This window comes from Stenella coeruleoalba, assembly GCF_951394435.1.
Source record: "Stenella coeruleoalba genome assembly, chromosome: 2".
Taxonomy (NCBI): domain Eukaryota; kingdom Metazoa; phylum Chordata; class Mammalia; order Artiodactyla; family Delphinidae; genus Stenella; species Stenella coeruleoalba.
Window position 1 is genome coordinate 108,788,272 of NC_137147.1, and position 22,825 is coordinate 108,811,096.

General features: G+C 51.1%; 1 protein-coding gene across 2 annotated transcripts in view; it reads left to right on the forward strand.

Annotated features, from left to right (window-relative positions):
* Positions 1 to 3,004: 3,004 nt before the first annotated feature.
* AP3B2 (adaptor related protein complex 3 subunit beta 2) overlaps positions 3,005 to 22,825 on the forward strand; it is a 31,049-nt gene continuing 11,228 nt past the window's right edge. The window contains exons 1-14 of one of the 2 annotated variants that reach the window (XM_079914323.1): positions 3,005 to 3,285; positions 11,720 to 11,795; positions 11,931 to 12,005; positions 12,313 to 12,408; positions 16,855 to 17,015; positions 17,286 to 17,352; positions 17,453 to 17,635; positions 17,743 to 18,026; positions 18,266 to 18,320; positions 18,676 to 18,747; positions 20,180 to 20,242; positions 20,594 to 20,726; positions 21,005 to 21,114; positions 21,756 to 21,932. In XM_079914323.1, coding sequence (XP_079770449.1) covers positions 3,173 to 3,285; positions 11,720 to 11,795; positions 11,931 to 12,005; positions 12,313 to 12,408; positions 16,855 to 17,015; positions 17,286 to 17,352; positions 17,453 to 17,635; positions 17,743 to 18,026; positions 18,266 to 18,320; positions 18,676 to 18,747; positions 20,180 to 20,242; positions 20,594 to 20,726; positions 21,005 to 21,114; positions 21,756 to 21,932 — 1,665 coding nt within the window. In that variant the 5' untranslated portion in view covers positions 3,005 to 3,172. Of the gene's footprint in view, positions 3,286 to 6,253; positions 6,608 to 11,719; positions 11,796 to 11,930; positions 12,006 to 12,312; positions 12,409 to 16,854; positions 17,016 to 17,285; positions 17,353 to 17,452; positions 17,636 to 17,742; positions 18,027 to 18,265; positions 18,321 to 18,675; positions 18,748 to 20,179; positions 20,243 to 20,593; positions 20,727 to 21,004; positions 21,115 to 21,755; positions 21,933 to 22,825 lie in introns of those variants that run through there. The other variant, XM_079914324.1, reaches the window with a different exon arrangement.

Below are 22,825 nucleotides of genomic sequence, written 5' to 3' on the forward strand. Positions count from 1 at the left end.
GCATCAATGAGCAGCAGCTTAATAGATGTTGGTGGCTGAGATTGTGGGAGGGTCTTTCTCCTCTCAGACTTGGCAGGAGATGCCTGTCTTGGGTCTAGATCTCACCCAGGTTTCTGTTTCTTTCTTTTTTAAAAAATATTTATTTTATTTTATTTATTTTATTCTTATTTATTTTTTGGCTGCATTGGGTCTTAGTTGCAGCATGTGGGATCTTTCATTGTGGCAAGGGCTCTTCATTGTGGCACACGGGCTTCTCTCTAGTTGTGGCATGTGGATTTTTCTCTCTCTAGTTGTGGCATGCGGGCTCCAGGGTGCGTGGGCTCTGTAGTTGAGGTGCTTGGGCTCCAGAGCACGTGGGCTCTGTAGTTGAGGCGCGCGAGCTCAGTAGTTGTGGCACGCGAGCTTAGCTGCCCCATGGCATGTGGGATCTTAGTTCCCCGACCAGGGATCGAACCCATGTCCCCTGCATTGGAAGGCAGATTCTTTACCACTAGACCACCAGGGAAGTCCCCCAGGTTTCTGTTTCTTCAGGACTTCTGCTCCTCTCAGGTTTACATGCCCCTGGTGTTGCCTCCAGGGAATGGCAAGATGGGAGATGACTGGGAAAGGGGGTCCTAAAGGAGGAGGAGGGGAGGGGAATGGTGAGGTTGGAATTTGAGATGAGAAGAAAACGTTGCATAAGGAGGAGGTCTCAACTGCGGGAAACTGAAGGGTGGCTCAGGGCAGAATTTATCCATGATATCCAGGCCTCTGAAGTTCCTCAGCACAGGGAGGCATGTGTGGGGTAGCGAAGACATTCACCTCAGGCTTAGCCCCAAGCCAAGTCTCCCTGAGCCCTGGGTGGCCCATCTGACCCAATGATCAGTGGCTTCTCCCTCATCCCAGCCTGCAAACACCCGGTGGTCTGGTCCATTTCTCCTCCCAGGCCCTGACTGGGGCAGTCAGCACCATTAAGTTCTTCCTGTCTGAGGCTTTCCTGGGTCAACACTTAGAGGCCGTGTAGCACCTGAGCCAGGAGACCTCTTCCTGGTCAGGTTGGTGTCACCCACTGGATGCTGGTGCGGGGCCCACGTGGGCGTGTACTGCAGCCACAGAGAGATCATCCACTTTGAGGGTGAGTATCTCATCTGGAACACAGGCCTTAGTCTTCGAACAGAGGCTACCCATCAAGCCCAGCTCCACCAGTGGGTGGGCCTCACGGGGATGAAGACTGCAGGTCCTGAGCTCATGGTGTGAGTCTCTGAAGACAGGCAGTTGGGCACCCAGGGTGTGGGGCTCAGGGCCGCGGGATCCTGGGAGATAGGGATGCAGGCTGGATCTTGGGGCTGGAGTCACAGGACCTGACCTGGCTCTGATCCGCACTTGTCTGGTGATCCTTGCATGCAAGAATCCTGGTGGCCGCGGGCCGCTCATGTTTCTCGGCTCCTGCAAAGGCGTTGTGTCCAAACAACGGCAGCGACTGCTGCTGCGCCCCCGCTCGCTTTGGAGGGTGCTGTGTAGACAGGGCGGCTGGAGCACCGCATATGCAAAGCCTTGGACGCTGACCCACCTCCCTATCACCCCACGCACAGCAACTGCGTGCACTCTGCACTGCACTGCTCGGCCTAGAGCCCAACCTGGACCCCCTACAAATAGCCCAGAGTCCCACTAGTTCAGTGTGCACGGCCCAGCTACCCATGCAGGACCCCACGTCACCTCCAGAGCCAGTTAACAAATGCAGCTAACCAATGCGTTCCTGGAAAATTCAGGCCCTCCCTCCCCACCCAGGCCACGTTCTTCAAACTCAAGATCCACTTTCCTCTGGCAGACCCAAAGCCCCCAGAAGCAAACTAGGCCTGCTAACTCATCAAGGTTCTACTCCTCTGAAACCCTTTTGGGTCCACTCCAGGAAGACCCCAGCTCACAGATACTGGGCACATCTATTTACTTCAGCCTCCTTCAGCCAGGTGCTGCCATGGTCCTGGTCAGTCCCTATTCCCATTTTCCAATGGAACCCACCTACAGAGACAAATTCCACCTTTCCGGCCCTGCCCATTTCCACCCGGGCCCACCAATTCTGGTTCTGGAGACACCTGTATCCTAATCTATAGATCAAGACTCAGCCCTATGGACCCTTCCACACTCCGTATCCAGGCCTTCTCACCTTCTCCCTGAAGTCCAGCCAAAAGACCCCAGCTATTCAACCTGATTCCCCAAAGTCAACTAGAACCCACCCCTTCCCCCAACCCAGTCACCACTTTCCCTCTGGATCCAGGCCGTCTTTCCTTGGGGTACCTTGGGCCTTGGGGGAGGAGCTGAAGGCCTCACATGATCCAAGAGTCTTGGCAGTCACACCAGACCCTAACCCACCCTCTTCCCTTCCCCTTCTTTCCTAGGTTTCGGTGGATGTGGACTTGACCGTGGACTAGCCATGACCTCAGGCACTCCTGGGTGGGCATGAGGGCTTCAGAAATGGTTATTAAACTATTTTCCAAAGCTGAATTCGGGGTTCACATTCCCCTCTATTCTGTCCCCATTTCTCTACATCTGCATCTACATCTACAGCAGCATGCTGTAGGCTCCTTGGCGCTCTTGGACCAACCTTCCTTAAATTCCAACATCTCCAAGAAACCCTTTTGCACAGCTTTCTCTTACCCCTCCCCCACCCCCGCCCTTTCCTTCCACAGCGTGGGCGAGCATCCGCGCTAGTATCTGGGATGAGTGGAGCCCCTAGAGGCCGTTCCACCGAGACCCGGTGGTCTGTGGTAGGTAAAGACGTTCTGCATCCCCAGAAGGCTGTCCCATAATCAGTCCAGCAACCTCCACCGCCCCCCCCCTCCCAGACCTGGAGCTGCATCAGTCCCTTTAAAGGGCAGGACCCTTCCTTACTGGGGGGTGGAGGGATTTCCGAGGGATTGGGGCGGGGCCAGACCCTGCTACACCTCCCCTCCTGCTCCCTCCTCGGACACGCCCTCCGTTCCGCAGGCGCCGGTACCTTTAAGAATCTTCACGCGAGCATCCCAGATTGATAAATCCGCGCGCTGCCTCCGCCACCGCAGGTTGCGGCCTTTGCGGAGCCCAGGCCGCGCAGCCGACTTCGCCTGTCCGGCCTGCGTTCCCTTCCTCGGTCCCTGCCGCATCCCGGAGGCGCCGCGACCATCCCAACGAAGCCCGCGACCTCCCCTGCCGCCCCATGTCGGCCGCGCCCGCCTACAGCGAAGACAAGGGCGGCTCTGCTGGCCCCGGGGAGCCCGAGTACGGCCACGACCCGGCGAGCGGCGGCATTTTCTCCTCCGACTACAAGCGGTGAGGGAGCCCGCCGAGAGGGTGGCTGTGCCCGGGCCGGCCTGGAAACATGCGCTCCGGTACCATGGACAGCGCACAGGCCAGTCGGCCGCGCCCAGGCCGGGCCCCGGCGGCGCGCACCGGAAGCCTGCCCAGCCCCCTCCCGCCGCGGTCACGGGCCTTCGCGACGCCCGTCCCCAACGGCAGCATCCCGCAGTGAGGGGCCGGCCTGCGACCTGGGAAGGGGGTGGGAGGCTGGTGGGGGATGGGCCAGCCGTCTCTCTTTCTGGAGGACCAATCCTCTCGCCCCAGGTGTTTCTCCTGTTAGTAGGTTTGGATTACACGCGTTCTCCGCCTTTTTTCGCGTGTGGCAAATTGACTCCAAAATAACGTGGGGGAGGGGTCAGAACCAGCAAGCTTGAGCCTGGGGCCTGTCCAGGAAGGCCCGTCCTGGAATAGACTCAGAACCTCCCAGGCCTGGCCCCTCCTACAAATCCATTTTCCCTCATTCTGGTCCCCATGTTCTCATCCCCATCTCCCATCTAGCGCTCACACTCCTGCTCCCCACATTGCCCCTATAGTTCAGCCCTACCTTAACTTCCCACTCTTCCCTTCCGCCTTTGGCTCATTCGTTCGTTTATTCGTAAATTTTGAAAGAAGCCTTTTTAAGGGCCTACTGTATCGAGTCTCGTCCTAGTCACTGTGAATGCAGCCACGAACATGAGACAGTCCTTGTCCTCAAGTTGCTCTAGAGGGGGACACAGGGAAGAAGCTGTCAGTGACAGTTCAGGGTAGCGGGGGCTGTCAGAGCGGTGAGAGGAGCTGGTCCCTGTGCCAGGAGAGAAGGGACAGGGGAGAGCCAGGGATGTTTCAGGCAGAGGAAAGAGCTTTTAGCAAGGTGTGGACGTGAAGGAGAGCTAGATCACAGGTTTTGTAGGTTCTAATACGGTGAGGGCAGAATCTCTGTGCAAGCCACCAGAATGACCAGAAATGAAGGTGGGGAGATGCCAAGGTCGGGGGGGGGGGCGCAACTGAAGGGTTCTAAGCAGGCAATAGCAGATTTGCATTTTAGAAGGATCCCAGGCTGGGTTGTGGAGAAGAGATTGGAGGGGTGCTGGATTCAGCAGGAGACAAGTGAAGGGGGCTGAAGTTAGGGGGGAGGACATGATGGTGGCCAAGACTATGGGCGAGGCACAGGACTTGAGGGCTATTTTAGGTGGTAGAAGCCCCAGACGTGATGATTAACTGGGGGGAAAGGTAAGAGGAAGGGGCTGGGAGAAGATAAGGATAATCTCAGGTTACTAGTTCTTGTAACTGGATAGATGGTGGTGCCATACAGGGTAATTGGGGAAAAAGACATTACAAGCAAATTTGTGGAAAATAATGGCTTTTGACATGCTGAGATTGTAGACTCTGAGGTATAATACATTCAAGTCTAGTAGGTAGCTGGATGTTAGGATTTGGAGTCCAGGAGATTATTATATATATCCATCAAAGCCACAAAAGGAAGCCAAGAGAACCTAGGAAGCATGTAATATAAAATGAGTTCAGACAGGGCACAGGTAGGAACCCTGAAGACATGGAATTAAGAGTGACCAGAGAGCAGGGGAAAAGTGTTTCAAAGTAACTGAGAAAAAGTAAGCCAAGGGAAGGAGGAAAAATAAAATGTAGTTTCAAGAAGGAAGCGATCAGTAGTGTCAATGCCCACTGAGGTCAACTCAAACAAGGAAAGCAATCATGACCATTGGTTAGACAAAGAGCAGGTCAACCCCTTCCTGCTTTACTCCCCACCTTCTGCCCTGGGAGAATAGTTCTGGCAAAGTCAGAAGAGGAGGGGCTAGATTATTTTTCCCTAACATTCTATGATGAACAATTTTAAATATACAGAAGAGTTGAGTGAATAATACAATGAATGTGTGCCCTCCCTCTAGATTCAACCATTGATGACATTCTGCCATTTTGCCTTATCTAACCATCTGTCTATATTTTTGGCTGAGCCATATAATTTGTAGACATCGTGGCGCCTCAGCCCTAAATTGTAATCAGCATGGGAAGCCAGATTAAAGTGAATAGAGGAGTGAAGGGGAGGTAAACAAATAAAACACAGTGGATGGGAATTTTGCTTTCAAGAAGTGTGACTGTAAGGGGGAGAGAGGGAAAGAGTTGCCAGAGGAGAACATCAGTTCAAGAAGGTTTGTTTATTTTATTTTTGTTGTTATTTTTGTTTGTTAATTATTAGGATGGGAGAGCCCAGAGCAAGTTTAACTGCTGATGGGAAGGAGCCAGCCGTGTGGGAGAGGCTGAAAGGAATTGAAGGAGAGAGGGGAGGGGAGGCTTACAGAGCTGGGTGGGAGGATTGGCCTGGCCTCAAGGAGGACCAGCTCTGCCCAGAGGGAGGAGGACAGGAGAGGAGAGAGTAGATGCAGATGCTTGGGAGCTGCGGGGGATTTGATCTAAAGCCTTTATTTTCTGTGAGAAGCCAGTAGTGAAGCTGCAAAGGCAAGGCTGTGGGTGGGAATTTGAGGAGCATCAAGGGGGTTTGAAATAGAGCAAATAAACTAACCACTCCTGGCAGGGTAGGGGCTGAGGGGACAAGAGGGCCAAGGATGTGAGTAAGAAGCAGATTGGAGGGGTGGACCTGGGGGGCCTAGGCCAAGTATGGAGGAAAGAGAGATAAGAGAGTGCTGATAGGAAGGAAAAAATCAAGGAAATGGCCTTGGAAAGACAGGTGAGGATCAAGATGGTTAGGGTCAGAGTGAGAAGGGTGTACAAGATTTCTGAGGAAGAGCTGTTCTGAGGAGGCAGAGGTCCAGTTGTGGCATGAGAGTGGAGGAGAGGGATGCCCCACCTCTGTCTGGATCAGCTCTCCTGCCCCCTAGTCCCCTGCCTGGAGATTGGGGGTTGGCCCTGTCCCCAGTCCCTGCCCTCCTCCCCCTCGTGAGTCCTTGTCTCTGAGCAGTGAAGAGGAAACCAGAGCCTCCCTCCCCGCCAGTGTCTAGTTTCTGAGTTTCGGGGCGGGCCATCTGGTGACAGTGACAGGCATCCCCAGCTCCCTGGTCAGCTCAGTCCCATTTTGGAGCAGGACCTGGTGCCCAATGCAGCGATTCCTGCAGCTCCCAGGGGCCGTGGTGAGGCCAGGGGGCAGAGGGGCTGATGGAGCTGATCAGGAGGCTGCCAGCCCTGTGCTGGCCCCTGAAGGCGGGCCCCCACCCTGGTACCAGGCCCTGCAGCCGGAGGAGCTCCGGTGGCTGCAGGCGCCAGAGGAAGACACGACCCCAGAAACGTCCCTGGAAGGACCTTGCCTAGAGCCTGGCCAAGGCCACAGCCAGAGGCAGCCACTACGGTACAGAGGGGCCCCCAGAGACCCTCACCCAGACAGCCAGGAAGGCAAGGGGTGGGAAGCTGCCATTCTCAGCCAGGACCCATTTAAGTCCCACCTCCTCAGCAGGAGGACTGGGCCGGCATTTAGGGTCTAGGTGGGAAGCGGGGGGCATCAGGGGTACTGTATGGGGGACTGAGAGTTTGAGTTGGGGGAGATAAGCCTAACTCCCTGGAAGCTCTGAGGGGAAGAGGATAGTAAAATATTTGAGGGTGGAGTAAAATATTTGACCTTTTCCTCCCCCAGGTCCTAGCTAGAGTGGGTTCTGGGTGAGGTTTGGAGACAGGATAAAGCGTTTGGCCACCCTCTCCTGTCTAGTGGGTTGGAACTTGGGTTGTGAGGGGAGGGAGGAAAGTGGATATCAGGTGAGATGAGTATGTCTGGCCTCAAATGCCATGTTTTACCCACCAGCTGGCTCCAGTGCCCCTTGCCCCAGAGAGTCCCTCAGGCCAGGGGTCAGGTCACAGTGAGAGCAGTATAAGGGGATCGGACTGCGGGAGATTAATGTTTCATGGCCTTAGAGTGTTGCTGTGTATCTCTCCCTTCTTCTCCCTCTTGGGAACATAAGCTGGTGGGAGTGAAGATGAGGGACCCAGGGTGGTTACAACCTAGGAGGGAGCTGCTGTCTTTCAGGGGGCAGCTGACAATCCTACCTGTGCTATGTCTGCTATGTCCCCCCAGTCCCTCCGCTCCCTCGATTCCCCTTACCTAGGGCCCTAGAGCCTTCAGGAGCCTGGAAGGTGTGCGCTAGGCTGGGTGGGTGGGAGAACTGTGGGTGCCACAGCACACGCCCTGGGTGTGTGCATTGGACACGGGCCTGTGGCATCTGTCGGGGTGGTGAGTACACCCAGGTGCGAGGAAGCCTGCTTTAGAGAACTCCCAGAGTTAAAGGGGCTGGGCAAACTCTGACAGGTCCCAGTGAAGTCACCCCAGGCTGGCCAGTGAGGACGCCCACGTGACCCCTCAGAAGGAGGTCAGAGGATCATGAGGCTGGAGTATTTGATCCCTTAAAAGCCTGTATTTATCATCAAGAATCTCAAATGGGAGCCCACAGGCCATTTTGTCCAATGAGACTGGAGTAACTCAGTCTTGTCAAAAAGGTGCATGTGTATGTGGTGTGTGTGGTGTGTGTGGTGTGTGTGTGTGTCTGTGTGTCTGTGTGTCTGTGGAGGGACGTGTGTGGGGTATGTGCATGTCTGGATCGGGGGTGGGGGAAGTCGTGGTGGATATGTGTCTGTGGGCGTCTATAGGGATTTGTAGGTGAGGTGTGTGCGTCCATAGGTGTGTGGGTTTATGTGTTGAGAGTGTGTTTTTGTGGGAAGTGTCTGTATGTGTGGTATATATGTCTGTGACTGTGTGTATTTCTGTGGGGGTTGTGGGTGTGTGTCTGCAGGGTTTTTTGTGGGTGTGTGTGGGTTTATGTATAGATTTTATGTGTCTGGGGGTTGTAGGTGTGTCTTTGGGGGTCTGGGTATGTGTATGGGGTACAGGTATGTCTGCGGGGAGATGTGGGAGGGTATCCCTGGTACCATATCCCTGCGGGGGTATGTATGGAGGTTCCTGGGGGTGCAGTGGTGTGCGTCTATTTGGGAAGGTGACACCCAGCTCTGTCATTCTTCCCACACCCTCAGTGCTGCCCAGGCCCAGGTGAATGGTCTGTATCTCTGTCTACAGCCATGTGTCCTGAGTTCAACACACCTAGGAATTGACCACCTGGTTTGTGTTTAGGAGGGTGACAAGGTGGTTGTCTTCTGACCCTGGCTTGGCCATAGGGAGTAGAAAATGTCCTCTGGTTTGGGGGGACATCTTCCTGAATGGAGGAGTTTTGATCTTTTTTTTTCTTTTCATTGGAGTATAGTTGATTTACAATGTTGTGTTAGTTTCTGATGTACAGCAAAGTGATTCAGATATATAGAGATATATATAATTTTCATATTCTTTTCCATTATGGTTTATGACAAGATATTGAATCTAGTTCCCTGTCCTATACAGTAGGACCTTGTTGTCTATTTTATATATAGTAGTTTATATCTGCTAATCCCATATGCCTAATTTATCCCTCCTCCACACCCTTTCCCCTTTGGTAACCATAAATTTGTTTTTTATGTCTGTGAGTCTGTTTCTGATTTGTAAATAAGTTCATTTGTGTCATATTTTAGATTCCACATATAAGTGATATCATATGGTATTCGTTTTTCTCTGACTTACTTCACTTAGTATGATAATCTGTAGGTTCATCCATGTTGCTGCAAATGGCATTATTTCATTCTTTTTTATGGCTGAGTAGTATTCCTGAATGGAGGAGTTTTAGATCAACTTGAGTGGGGCAGGACATCTTCTCCTGCCCTCATCTGACAGCTAGCAAGTCCTCTGTGTTCTGTTAAGCACTCACACATTTCTGCAAAATGCAGCCCTACGACTAGGTGCATGTTATGTCAGGTTCTTTTCTTCCTCTTAGCATTTAGCACTTACTCATTTCTCAGCATCAGCACCAGTCACACTTGCCTCTTTATGACTATTATCATGCTCTTCCCTCTCCTGATATTGCTACCTCCAATTTCTGATTCTCTATTGCTTCTAAATGTTTCACTTCTGTGACTAACTTTGTGCACACTGCTTTTTAACTCCTACCATTGGTGATACCTCTCCCAGCTGGGTTCTCATGCCTAGGTCAAAGCTATGGATTATCTGAGTATCATCTGGGAGATTAGAGAATGTACAGTTCTCCATACACAACCGCTCATCACATTTTGGAATTGCCTGGGCAATATATGAGTGCATCAGTGGTCCCACTGCTCTATCAGCTGTGTGCAGACACATTTTTCCACGGGGTTATTCACACTTCTCTGTTCACTTCTTTGACCACCAGCCCCTGGATCTCTGAGTATGGTCAGGCAGGTTGTTCACTGCTCAAGGGCACATGGCCAAGGAATACCAAACAATGCTCCACCCACTGAATGGGGAGCAGCAGCACAGGGCTGTGTCTACCTGGTGGGGCAAGCGGGTGGCAGAAGGGCTTGCAGTAGCCCTGACAGTAAATACTGAATATAGACCCTAAATTTATATCAGTACTTTATCTATTTTGAATATTAAACTTTTATTCACCATATCCCAAATATTTTCCTTTCTGTTGCTATTATGGGCTGAATTGTGGCCCCCTCAAATTCATATGTTGAAGTCCTAACCCCCAATACCTCAGAATGTGACTGTGTTTGTAGATAGGGCCTTTAAAGAGATAATTAAGTTAGAATGAGTTCATTAGGGTGGGCCCTAATCAAATATAATTCACCTGTTATAAGAAGAGGAAATGTGGACACACAGACCCACAGAGGGAAGACCATGTAAAGATATAGGAAGACAGCCATCTACAAGCCAAGAAAAGAGGCCTCAGAAGAAACCAACCCGCTGACACCTTTATCTCAGACTTCTAGCCTCCAGAATTGTGAGCAAATAAGTTTAAGCCACCCAGTCTGTGTTACTTTTACGGCAGCCCTAGCAAAGAAACACGGTTGCCTTGGTTTTTTTTTTTTTTCTTAAATTTAGTTTACATACAAAAGTTAAAAAAAAATAAACCTAGTAATAATAATAAAACATTATTATTACTGATAATTTTATGACCTTGAAAATTAAAATTTCCCCCTCTTCCATATATTGAAATAATTTAACTATTAAACAAATGTGGAATTAATTTTGGTGTGAAATATATGTACAAGTTTAATTCTTTGCTACATAGCAGTTGTCCCGACAGCATTTATTTCAGGGGAGGAAAATTTCTTTCTCCCATTGGCGAGTTATTTGTTCCTAATGTACCAACTTAGATTCATTTGTGAAATTTCCCCCCTATGACTCTTGACTTTCTACTTTTAACCTGCTACCATAGGGCTTTTATTGTTGTCATGTTGTTTTGTGTTTTGAATTCTGGTAGGGGGAGTTGTCTGTCATTGTTCCATTGTTCTCTTGTTCTCCCCCCAAAATTCTCTGGCGTTCTTACCAATTGATTTTTGTTTCTGGATGAATTCTGCAGCCACTTCAGGAAGTTTGACAAAAGGCCTCCATTGAAATTTCAATGGCCATGGTATGAAATTTGTATATTGGCTTGGAGACTACCTTTATTCCCCTTCGTCTTGTGCAAGGGGTTATTTATTTAAATTATCATTTACCTCTCCCATTAGGGTTTTATAACTTTCTTGAATGACTGTTGAATGTGACAGGTCTGGCCTTTGTGGTAAGACCACTTCAACGGACTCTGGAGAATCTGGGACCCGTCCAGTCCTTGGAATCAGCTCACTCTGTGGGGTCAGGGCCTGGGACCACACTCGGGGAGGACAAGGGCATCTTGCTCTTGTTTTGACACCCACCTCCTTTCCACTGGCTCCAGGTCCTTCTCATCTATCCAACTGGCCATTTCCTGGGAAGGGTCCCTACCTTTCCCACCCCAAATCCATCCTGTCACCTCCTGGCTGTATTAGTTTCCCAGGGCTGCTGTAACCACAAACTGGGTGACTTAATAGAAATTTATTATCTCACAGTTCTGGAAGCTAGAAGTCCAAAATCAAGGAGTCAGCAGGGCCTTGCTCCATCTGAAACCTGTAGGGGAATTCTTCCTTGCCCCTTTCTAGCTTCTGATAGTTTGGCAATCGTTGATGTTCACTGACGTGTAGATGGATCACTCCAATCCTCTGTCTTCACAAGGCGTTCTCCCTGCATCTCTCTCTTCACAAGGCCATCTTCTTAAAGAACACCAGACATATTGAATTAGGGACCAACCCTACTCCAGTATTACCCCATCCTAATTACAGCTCAAACAGTCCTATTTCCAAATAAGGTCACATTCTGGGTACTTGGGGTTAGGACTTCAACATATCTTTTATGAGGGGGGCACAACTCAGCCCATAGCACTGGCTGGCCCACATGCTCCTCCCACCCCTAAGTCCCCTGATGTGTATTTTACCACCTTCCCTTCTGGTCGAGTCCTGCTTTCCCTGCCCAGGTCCCTTCTTTCTGCCTGGACCCTACTGATTGATAGCCCCACCCCCCCTGCTGTGCCCTCAGCTGACCTCTTGTTTCTCCCACCAGGCATGATGACCTGAAGGAGATGCTGGACACCAACAAGGATTCCCTCAAGCTGGAGGCCATGAAGAGGATTGTGGCGGTGAGGGGGGAAGGAGGGGCCTCCCTTGGGCGAGGGGCCTGGGGATCAAAGAGCAGCTCTCCTCGGCTCCTTGTGGACCTTCTCCTAATGAGAGCCGGCATCCTTCTTCTCCCCCTTCCTTGACCCCACCACCAGATGATCGCCCGGGGAAAGAATGCCTCAGACCTGTTTCCTGCCGTGGTGAAGAACGTGGCCTGTAAGAACATAGAGGTGAGCGCTACCTGGTGAGGGGTCTCTCATGCCCACCTCCACCAGGTGGGCATAAATAAACTGGAGCTGGTTGGGGGTGAGGAAGGGAACAATCCAGTCCTTGGGGTGGGGGTGGGGCAATCTGCTCAGAAAGTTCCTGGTCCAGGAAAAGACACACCATCTAGACATCCCTGAACTAGATGTGGATCAGAGCAAAGGAGCCAAGGTACACCCAGGGTGCTTTCCCCATGGACCACAGCCAGCTGGGTTGATGACCTCTCATAGGGTGGGGGCACCAGTCCCTGCTGAGAAGCCCACTCCCCCCCAGGTGAAGAAGCTTGTCTACGTGTACCTGGTGCGCTACGCCGAGGAGCAGCAAGACCTAGCCCTGCTGTCCATCTCCACCTTCCAACGCGGCCTAAAGGTCAGAGGTCTCCGTTTGCCTCCCTGGGGTCTGGGCCTTGTGGGTGCTGTATTGGAGGAGTGAACCCAGGGAGACGTCTGAGCATGGGGGGACAGGCTCTGGAGGCCTTTTCCTACCTGCCTAAAGTTGGGAGAGTCAGAGGAGGCTGTGATGATGGCTGCCTCAAACGTGAACCACTTGAGCCCCTGACATTGGCCCTCACCCCCATTGATGTAAAGGGACTGAGGCCCACAGCCAGGCGGAAGTCTGCCTTCTTAGGACAGGGCTGTGTGCGGGGAGCTGCTGACCTGGATTCCTCACCTCTGGGTGTCGGAGCCTTGGCACTGGCAGGTTCACCTGGTCTGTGTATCTATCTGTGGAGAACAATGGCTTTGGAACCTTTTCACCTGGAACTGGGTGAGGAGGACAAAAGGGTTTATTGAAAACAAATGAGCTCCATGGAGAGGAAAACCACAAAGTTCACCGAGCAGGAGAGCAGCCTCAGATGTGGAGACTGGGTTCCACGGTCAGCACAGAGAACATAAAGATAAGACCATTCCATTTTCAGTGAGTTCAATACAGCCAATGATTCCTTGAGCGTTGGGACACATTGATTATTCTGTTTAGCACCAGAAGAAGTAGTTGACTTGTCTCAGATGCCCCAGTGTATGTAAAATATCCACCTTTAAAGACCTGGATCACATTTGTTGTGGTGAAATGCTCTTTGAGGCAGGCAGAAATTGAAATCACCCAAGGGAAGGGACAGTGGGAAGAATTCAAGTCCCTTAGAATTCAGTGGAGAGACTTGCCTGGTGGCGCAGTGATTAAGAATCCACCTGACAGTGCAGGGGACACGGGTTCGATCCCTAGTCCAGGAGGATCCCACGTGCCGCGGAGCAACTACTGAGCCCACGTGCCACAACTACTGAAGCCGGCGTGCCTAGAGCCCATGATCCGCAACAAGAGAAGCCACCGCAATGAGAAGCCCGCACATCACAAGGAAGAGTAGCCCCCACTCGCCGCAACTAGAGAAAGCCAGCGTGCAGCAGTGAAGACCCAACGCAGCCATTAATTAATTAATTAAAAAAATAATGCAGTGGAGGCTGAATCCCCCCACACTATTTAAACTGAATATTCTCGCCTTTCGTTTTGTATATTAAATGCAGGCATGATAGTCTCCACTGGGTGGTTTTCTGGTTAGGATAAGATTTCTTCTGGGTAGAGAAGGCAACATCACTGCTGTTCTATTCTCTCCCCAATCAGACTCTTCAGCTCTGATTACAGCCGTTAACTCCTCTAGTCTTTCCACACGTTTAGTTCAAATTCCTGTGAGAGGGACTCTAAAAGGTCCAGCTCATCTTGTCATGTTCAGCTGATGCTGTAGGCCGTTGAGCAGACTGAGAGTTGACTGCCAAAACCCGGGGCGCGTGCGCCCCTGGTTCAATCTGCTCTGGCCAGCAGGAGGGGATGACAGAGTCTGCTTCTCTGAGGTGGGGCAGAAAGCATGGGCACTTGCATATACCATTCTTTCATTCAGCAAACACTTGGGTATTTCTATGCCAAACACTATGCTAGGTTATTTTTAAAGGTCAAAACCAGGACTTCCCTGGCAGTCCGGTGGTTAAGACTTCGCCGCACTCCCAGTGTAGGGGGCACAGGTTCGATCCCTGGTTGGAGAAAATCCCACATGCGTGGCATGGCCAAAAAGAAGTCAAAACCATACAATCTATCAGAGTGGCTTGACTCGGGGTTAAATCATTTTATAAGAAACATTCTGGAAATTTTGCACGGATTTTTACTTTGACCTGAGTTTCTACAGTCTGCCCCTTTTCCCTTTTTGGAAAACCAGAGCTCATTTAGTCCATCTCAGTGCAGTGATTTCTCTAGAACAGTGGTCAGCAAACTTTTCTGTATACTGCCAGGTGATAGTAGTTTAGGCTGTGCAAGCCATCCAGTCTCAACCATGCAACTGCTCGATTTTGCCCTTGTATGAAAACGGCCATAAATGAGTGGGCTTGGCTGGGTTTGCATACATTTTTATTTATAAAAAGGGCAGAAGACAGATTTGGCCTGGGGACTGTAGTGTGCCAACCTTTGCTCTAGAACATCTCTGACAGGTCATCTCCAGTGATACAGACCTCACTCCTTCATAAGGCACCTTGCTGCTTCTTAAGACAACTACAACTGTTTTTTGTTTTTATTGAAGTATAGTTGATTTACAATGTTATATTAGTTTTAGGTGTGGATTACAACTTTTTTAAAACCATTATATTGTTTTGAAACCTCCATCACCATAATTTTTAAAAATTTATTTCAGGCTCACAGAAGGCATAAAGAATAATATAATGAATATATACCCAGCATAAGAAATGAAAGATTTCTCAAACAGCCAAAGTCCCCTATGTATCTTCTCCTGCTTATTATTCATATACATGTCTTTATTCTTTTATTACTTATTATTGCATTCCTAAATAATGTATAATATTGTTTTGTAAGCAGTATCTTATATGTGTTCCTCTAAAACTCACTTTCTTTTTGTTATTACTACTGTTAGCGGGGGCTTTCCTGCACATTAGAACCAGCCTTTTCTGTCAGCCCAGGCTGAGGCTTTGTTTGCTTTGCAGCCCACTAATGTTGGCTCACTTCAGACAAACCTCCAGTTGGCAAGCAGATAATCTAGGTCTCCCTATATCCTGTCTTTATGCAATTGGTTCCTTGAATCTCCTATGAAACCCTACTATATTCCATTTTATAAGTTTAGCACAGGATCCAAGCCAGGGTGATTCTGAATCTTAATTTTCTCCTCCTGATTTTGTGTCTTCCTCCAAGATGCTGATAAGCTATTCAGACCAGGGCAACAGACTATGAATCCCCTATATCATGCTTCCAGGATGACACCCATCTGTTAGTAAATCTTCCCCAAGTACCGCATTTTACCAAACTATGGATCCACCTAACTGCAATCAGCTGGTATTTTCCCATCTTGTTAGGAAGGATTTTAGCAGCAGAAAATTTCTTAACACCTTTCATGTGCAAAGGGATGTGGTTATCCAGAGATAAAATAGACATGAATTCTGCTCTTAAAATGCTTACGTATTAAATGAAACAAAAGGCCTACATCAAAAATGGCAATCCAGGAAATGCCATGAGAGACTCCCACAAATGCTTTGCTGAAATCAAGATACATACTGTTAATAGCTACCAGCCTAGTTACCCTAGCAAAACGAAAAAGGGATTTTGGGGGATAACTTCCTGTGAATCCATAATCATTTCCAAATAAAGTGTTAAATAAAAAAGGAAAATAGGTTTTAGCAGTGGATGTGATATGATTTGACTCACAGACTCCTGCTTTTAAAATAAGTGCTTTGAAACCATCTGTTTAAAAATTAATTCCAGAATCTTAACAGGGATTACCATAATTTTCACCTGTAATTTTGTGGCTCTTCTCTTTCTCCATTTTAGAAAATCAGGGTAGCATCTACCCTTTAGTGTCCCAGCACCTCTCCCACTGTCCACCGTCCTCCAAGATTAATGGTAATTTACAGCTGCTGCTGCTCTTGTAATCTCCTGATTACAATACACTGTGTCTAAGGCTCTTCTCAGGTGTCTATAGGATGCAATAAGAGCAAAGAGAAGGGGCTTACACACCTATTCTTTTTTTTTAAAGCAATCAACAATGGTGTAATACCATTTTTGTTATTTATTTTTGGCTGCGTTGGGTCTTCGTTGCTGTGTGCGGGCTCTCTCTAGTTGCGACAAGCAGGGGCTACTCTTTTGTTGTGGTGCGTGGGCTTATTGCCGTGGCTTCTCTTGTTGCGGAGCACGGGCTCTAGATGCGCGGGGCTTCAGTAGTTGTGGCTCATGGGCTCTAGAGCGTAGGCTCGGTAGTTGTGGTGCACGGGCTCAGTTGCTCCGCGGCATGTGGGATCTTCCCGGACCAGGGCTCGAACCCATGTCCCCTGCATTGGCAGGCGGATTCTTAACCACAGCGCCACCAGGGAAACCCCACACCTATTCTCTTTTAAGCACTGTGGAGGAAGAGGAAGAAGGGCAGGTTTGAGAGGTTGCTGGGAGAGAGGACTGTAAGGATGAACTCTCGGAAAGGGAGACCAGGTTGCATTTGCTGGCAGTCCCCTCCAGCATAAACACAAAGACACCCTCCCCCTCCACACACTCCCCTAAGGAACAAGACCTTTAGGTGTTCTGAAAGTTTGCCACTCTTCCTGAGAGTGAAGCAGCCAATGCCACATACGTTCAGGTGTCAGATTTCTGCAGCAGGGCCGAGAGTCGGTGCCTTCAGGCAGCTCCCCGCCAGGTACCCAGCACTAGCACATCATCCAGGCCCCAGAGAGGAGGCAGGGAAGCAAGAGCTGGTGGTGACTAGGGACAGTGAGTTCCACAGGCGTAGCCTCTGCCCTCAGGCCACCTGCTGCCCTCTCATGGCTCTGCCTCCACCTCTGCTCTTAGGACCCCAACCAGCTGATTCGTGCCAGCGCCCTCCGCGTCCTGTCTAGCATCCGTGTGCCCATCATCGTGCCCATCATGATGCTAGCCATCAAGGAAGCTGCCTCGGATATGTCGCCCTATGTGCGGAAGACAGCTGCCCACGCCATCCCCAAGCTCTACAGGTATACCCCAAGCCCCCGCCCACCCCTGGCCTCTCCCACGTCTTGCAGGCTGCTTTTGGTTTTGCTTGTTTTTTTTATTTTGTTTTGTTTTTCTCTTCAGATGGTTTAAGGCAGTTTGGGGAACTGACAGAGATGGAGGACATTGAAGGCAGTGGCTCATACCTCTTTATGAATAGGGTTGGGGTGAGGGAGGTGAGCACAGCTTGGGCGGATATTGGGAAGGCTGGAGACGGGGGGAGGGGCAATCCCGCTCAACAGTTTCTCCCTCAGTTTGGATTCTGACCAGAAGGACCAGCTGATAGAGGTCATTGAGAAGCTTCTGGCGGACAAGACCACGGTGCGTATGTGGACACACAGGGACGGGTGGTGAAAAGGGGCCAGGAAGAGGCCCCTCTGTCCTTCCTGTTCATGTGCTCTTGCCTCTGTCGGTTCCCCAGCTGGTGGCGGGCAGCGTGGTGATGGCCTTCGAGGAGGTGTGCCCAGAGCGCATCGACCTGATCCACAAGAACTACCGGAAACTCTGTAACCTGCTCATCGACGTGGAGGAGTGGGGCCAGGTGGTCATCATCAGCATGCTCACCCGCTACGCCCGCACGCAGTTCCTGAGCCCCACCCAGAACGTGAGTGGCCCAGACCCCCAGGCGGGACCCCAACCCTCGCCCTAGCAGAGTGGGTAGGCGGGTCTCCGGGAGGAGGTGCCCACTGTCCCGCCTGTCTCCCCCTTCAGGAGTCTCTGCTGGAGGAGAACCCCGAGAAAGCCTTCTACGGCTCCGAGGAGGATGAGGCCAAGGGCCCGGGGTCGGAGGCAGCGGCCTCCACGGCGGTGCCGGCCCGAAAGCCCTACGTCATGGACCCCGACCACCGGCTGCTGCTGCGCAACACAAAGCCGCTCCTGCAGAGCCGCAGCGCCGCCGTGGTCATGGCGGTGGCGCAGCTCTACTTCCACCTGGCGCCCAAGGCGGAGGTGGGCGTCATCGCCAAGGCTCTCGTGCGCCTGCTGCGCAGCCACAGGTGCGCGCCCGCCCCGCCCACGCCCGGGGGCTGGCTCGCCCCGCTTCCCCTGACCCAGAGCGCCTGACAGTCTCCGCCCCAGCCCACCTATTCCCCGCCCAGACCCCAGTCCTGCCCTCCCCGCGCTGGTGCCCTCCCCACACCGGTCCTCTCCACCCTCCTATTCTGCCCACCTCCCTTCTCCCGACCTGCTGCCCCAGCCGAGGGGCCCAGGTACCTCTGACCCCTCCTCTCCACAGCGAGGTGCAGTACGTGGTGCTCCAGAACGTGGCCACCATGTCCATCAAGCGCCGGGTGAGCAAGTGACCAAGGCCCGCCCTGGCGGTCCGAGTAGTGTCTCCTGCGGGGCTAGGGGTACTGGGGAAAGGCAGGATGGGGGGAATGCCCTGGCTGTGCAGAGTGTGGGAAGGAGAGACCCCAAATGCAGGTGGAGAAGCAGGGCCTGGATCCCGAGGGCCGCTGAGGGAGGAAAGCCTGATGAAGAAAGACTGAGTTAGATCTGAGAAGGAGGGAAGAATCCAGGACTAGAGGACAGTGAGGGGCAGGAAAGATGCTGGGTCCTGGGTCAGGAGAGGAGGAGGGGTGCTCCGGAGGAGAAGCAGGTCTCAGGCTGAGGTGGAGCTCCTTGGGGCTGCCTCTCTCGTGCCAGGGTATGTTTGAGCCGTACCTGAAGAGCTTCTACATCAGGTCCACCGACCCCACCCAGATCAAGATCCTGAAGGTGAGTGATGGACAGACGTGCCTGTGGACTTTCTGTCCCCCACCCCCATGACCCACTTGAATATCCACAGTGGCCACCTTGGTGCCTGCCTGTTTCAGGGGCTGAGCCCACCGTTGCTCCAGCCAGAAGTGTTTGCTCAGGAAGCCAGGCTAATGATACTGGGGAGACAGGGTGAACGGAGCTGCCCTTTGCCCAGTACCTGTTATACTCCTGCCACTTTTCACATATGAAGTAATTCGATTTTCATAATCACCTCAGGAAGTGTACATTATCTCTATTTTATAAAAATGTAGACTTAAGATGAGGTAACTACCGAAGGTCAGGTCTGCTACTCCCAATTCATACTTTCCCTTGGGACTTCCTTGGCGGTCCAGTGGTTAAGACTCCGCGCTTCCAATGCAGGGGGCTAGGGTTCAATCTCTGGTCGGGGGACTAAGATCCCACATGCTGTGTGGTGCAGGCAAAAAAAAAAAAAAAGAATTCATACTTTCCCTGCTGCAGTCTCTGTCTTCTACCCACAGTGTAATTACCCTCACACACCTACGCCCTCAGGCTGTCGTGCAGACATACCACCACAGAAAAGGCGGCAGGAGCCCATACCCACGTTCCATCCCTGCTCTGCCTCATTATTGAGTAACTTCCTTCAGCAACAGTTAATCCTCCTAACCCTTCTGAGCACCTATTGTGCATCTCACGGCTAGATCTAGGGGTATCTAGGGGTACAACAGAGAACAAAACAATCAGGTACCCTGCCCTTGTGGAGCTTACAAAATCTCGCTGGGGTGAGGAGGAGACATTGGGCAGCTAATCACACAGCACAGGTAAAAATCCATTTGTGAAATAGGATGTAAAAGCAAAGTGCAGAGAGCTGTATGAGCATAAATAGGTGGACCTGATCTAGTCTGGTGTCAGGGAAGTTTTCCTTCAGGAGGGGAGGCTTGAGCTGAGGACTGAGACATGAACATGAGTTCTCTAGGTAAATGCAGGGACAAGAATGGGAAGAGGTGCTCCACACAGAGGAAACAGCATATGTAAAGGCCAACAGGAGGGTTGTGATTAAAGGCCTGTGTGACTGGGGCATAGAGGGTAAGGGGGAGAATGGTGGGAGATCAAGGACTTACAGACCATGGAAAGGATGTTGGTCTTTATCCTAAAAGCAACTGGAGGCTTTAACTTTTCCTTGAAGGTAGAGAGGTGACATGATCGTACTACAAGCATACTCTGTCAGGGAGTCCATTTAAGAAGCAAACTGGTCCTCCCGCATTTTGGATAAGTTTCATGATCCGTCAGTTCTCTCATCAATCTAAGGATGATGCAGGGCTGTCCTGCCTGAGGAATGTTTTCTGGTTGGTGAAGTGTGTGTTTGGAGTGAAGGTTTATGAAAGCACAGAAAGCCCACTGGCCACCCTGCCCATTTTCTGACTCCCTGCAGCTGGAAGTGTTGACTAACCTCGCCAATGAGACCAACATCCCTACTGTCCTACGGGAATTCCAGGTACGGGCCAGGGGCCAGCTTATAGTCAGAGAGGCCCATGAGAGTTGTCCTGCAGCACCTTGTGCTTATGAGAATCGGCCTGGTGGGGCAAACCTTCTCTTAAAAGCCCAAAGTGGAGAAACTTATTTTACGTCCCTTCCCAACGCCTTCTACTGGCTTTGGGTTAGGGAATCACTGGGTGACGGGTGAGGCTGTCATTCCTTTTCCCAGAGTTTAGTCTCTGACATGATGAGTCATTGAATGAGGGGTAACAGCTTTCTGGAAGGCCACCCTCAAGCCTGCAGAGTCACTGCCGAGTCAAGTCTGAGGGATCACTGCCTTCCGGGGGTCACTCTGTTGTGGTGTCCACAGACCTACATTCGCAGCATGGACAAGGACTTTGTGGCAGCCACGATCCAGGCCATTGGGCGCTGTGCAACTAACATAGGCCGAGTCCGTGACACCTGTCTCAACGGCCTGGTGCAGCTGCTGTCCAACCGTGATGGTCAGTGTTTGTCTGCATGTCCAACTTTGATGACTAGTGGGTGCTGCCTGCATGTCTGACTCTGATGGCCAGTGGGTATCCACCTGTCTGTCCAGGAACAATGTGTGTTCATCTGTCTGTCTGGCTCAATTAGTATCCAAGTGTTCTCACGTCTCTGAGGGCCACTGGAGAAGTACAGAGGGTTGAGGAACACAGCCAAGGGGCTGGGGGCATTGCAGGTGTGCCTGTTCATTGTGTGTGGTCATCTGACTGTCCCGGGCTCATTTCCTGTCCTACAGAGCTTGTGGTTGCAGAGTCAGTGGTCGTCATTAAGAAACTGCTGCAGATGCAGCCAGCACAGCACGGAGAGATCATCAAACACTTGGCAAAGCTCACAGACAACATCCAGGTCAGGGAGTGACCCCGTTTCCTTTCTCAACCCAGTGTCCTCCTCATGATTTTAAGACCCTATAATTAAACACTAGCTTTAATAAAAAAATCAACTTCCAAACCTTCCCTACTGGCTCGAAAGGTCTTAAGGTGGGAGGAGGGGAAAGATGAGACCATGTGACCCTGGTTCGCCTTCCCTTTGGGGATCCCTTGCTGAGCTTCAGCCTGTACCACCACTCAGGTTTTCTCTAAAGTTCTGGCCAAGGGTGGCCAATTGACTAGTCCTGTGTTTTTGTGTCACACTGCCAAGTTGAAACATTCAAGCAAAGGCATTCCTGAAGATTCAGGGAGAATAACAAGGCAGTAAAGCATTGAGGGTACAATGGATCCAGAAAATCAGTCTTTTATACTAAACTGTGACTGAATTTGGGGCTTGAAGGCTCTGCCCATGCTAATGAAACCCTAGGGAAGAGGGGAGATGCTGCCCGGGAAATACCCAACCTTTAATCTCTCTCCCATCACCTCCCACTCCTATTTCCAGAGAAGCCCAAGATACAACAGGCCAGCACAGATGGGAGGAGTGCCGATTCCTTGGCAGACCAGGTGCCCACCCACATTCCCACGTTTACCCCAGACCTGACTCCTCTCCCACACCCACAGGTGCCCATGGCCCGAGCTAGCATCCTGTGGCTCATTGGCGAGTACTGTGAGCACGTCCCCAGGATTGCACCCGACGTCCTGAGAAAAATGGCTAAGTCCTTCACAGCCGAGGAGGACATCGTCAAGCTGCAGGTCATCAACCTGGCAGCCAAGCTCTACCTGACCAACTCTAAGCAGGTACAGATTGAGAGATGCCTCCTAAAACACTCTGGGCCCCAGAAACAGCCCAGGCAGTATTCTGTGGGCCCTCACCAGGTAGGCATGAACTTTAGCACCTCTTTCTTTTTTTGGTCACTTTTTTTTCTTTTTCGTATTTTATTTTATTTCTATTAATTTTTATTGCAGTAGAGTTGATTTACAATGTCGTGTTAGGTTCTTCTGTACAGCAAAGTGATTCAGTTATACATATATCAGCGCCTCTTTCTGAAGAGGGAGTTCAGGACAGGTGTCTGGTCTGCCCAGGTGACCAGTGTTCCCCCAGTGTCCACAGCTACTGCAGGGCCCCAAGGGCCTAGTAGGGATGGTGACCACTGTTGAAGAGGCTCTTCTATGGGGCTGTGACTTCCAGTCTGGCAGTGGGTGTGTCCCTACCTGCTGCCTTTGGAACACTGGGGCCAGGGGGAGGGCCCAGCAGTGATAGGCACTGATGGGAGAATATGTGTCCCAGGAGATGTGGTCTCTGCTTCCTCCCAAAGCTTGGTGATGCTTTGCCAGTCTATGCCGGGGATGAGAGGGCAAGTCACTGCTCAGGCTTGGGTGGTATTGGCAGCCATTGTCATTACTAAGGTGAAAGGTTATGAGGGGCACCATAGCCAAGGACATGGCTCAACTGAGCTGGAATATCAGGATATTAAAAACCTCTTGAGTGTCCAGCAGCCTCTGAGATGGTCCCAGGAGATTCTGCTAAAAACAAAGTGTAACGTTCAGAGCTTCTCAAGGTACTGGGGACACCAAGCACCCTGACAGTTCCCACACTCAGTTAAGTGAGGCAGGGGTTGGCAAACTACCGCCCATGGACCAAGTCTGGCCTGCTGCCTGTTGTTGTAGATAAAATTTTATTGGGACGCAGC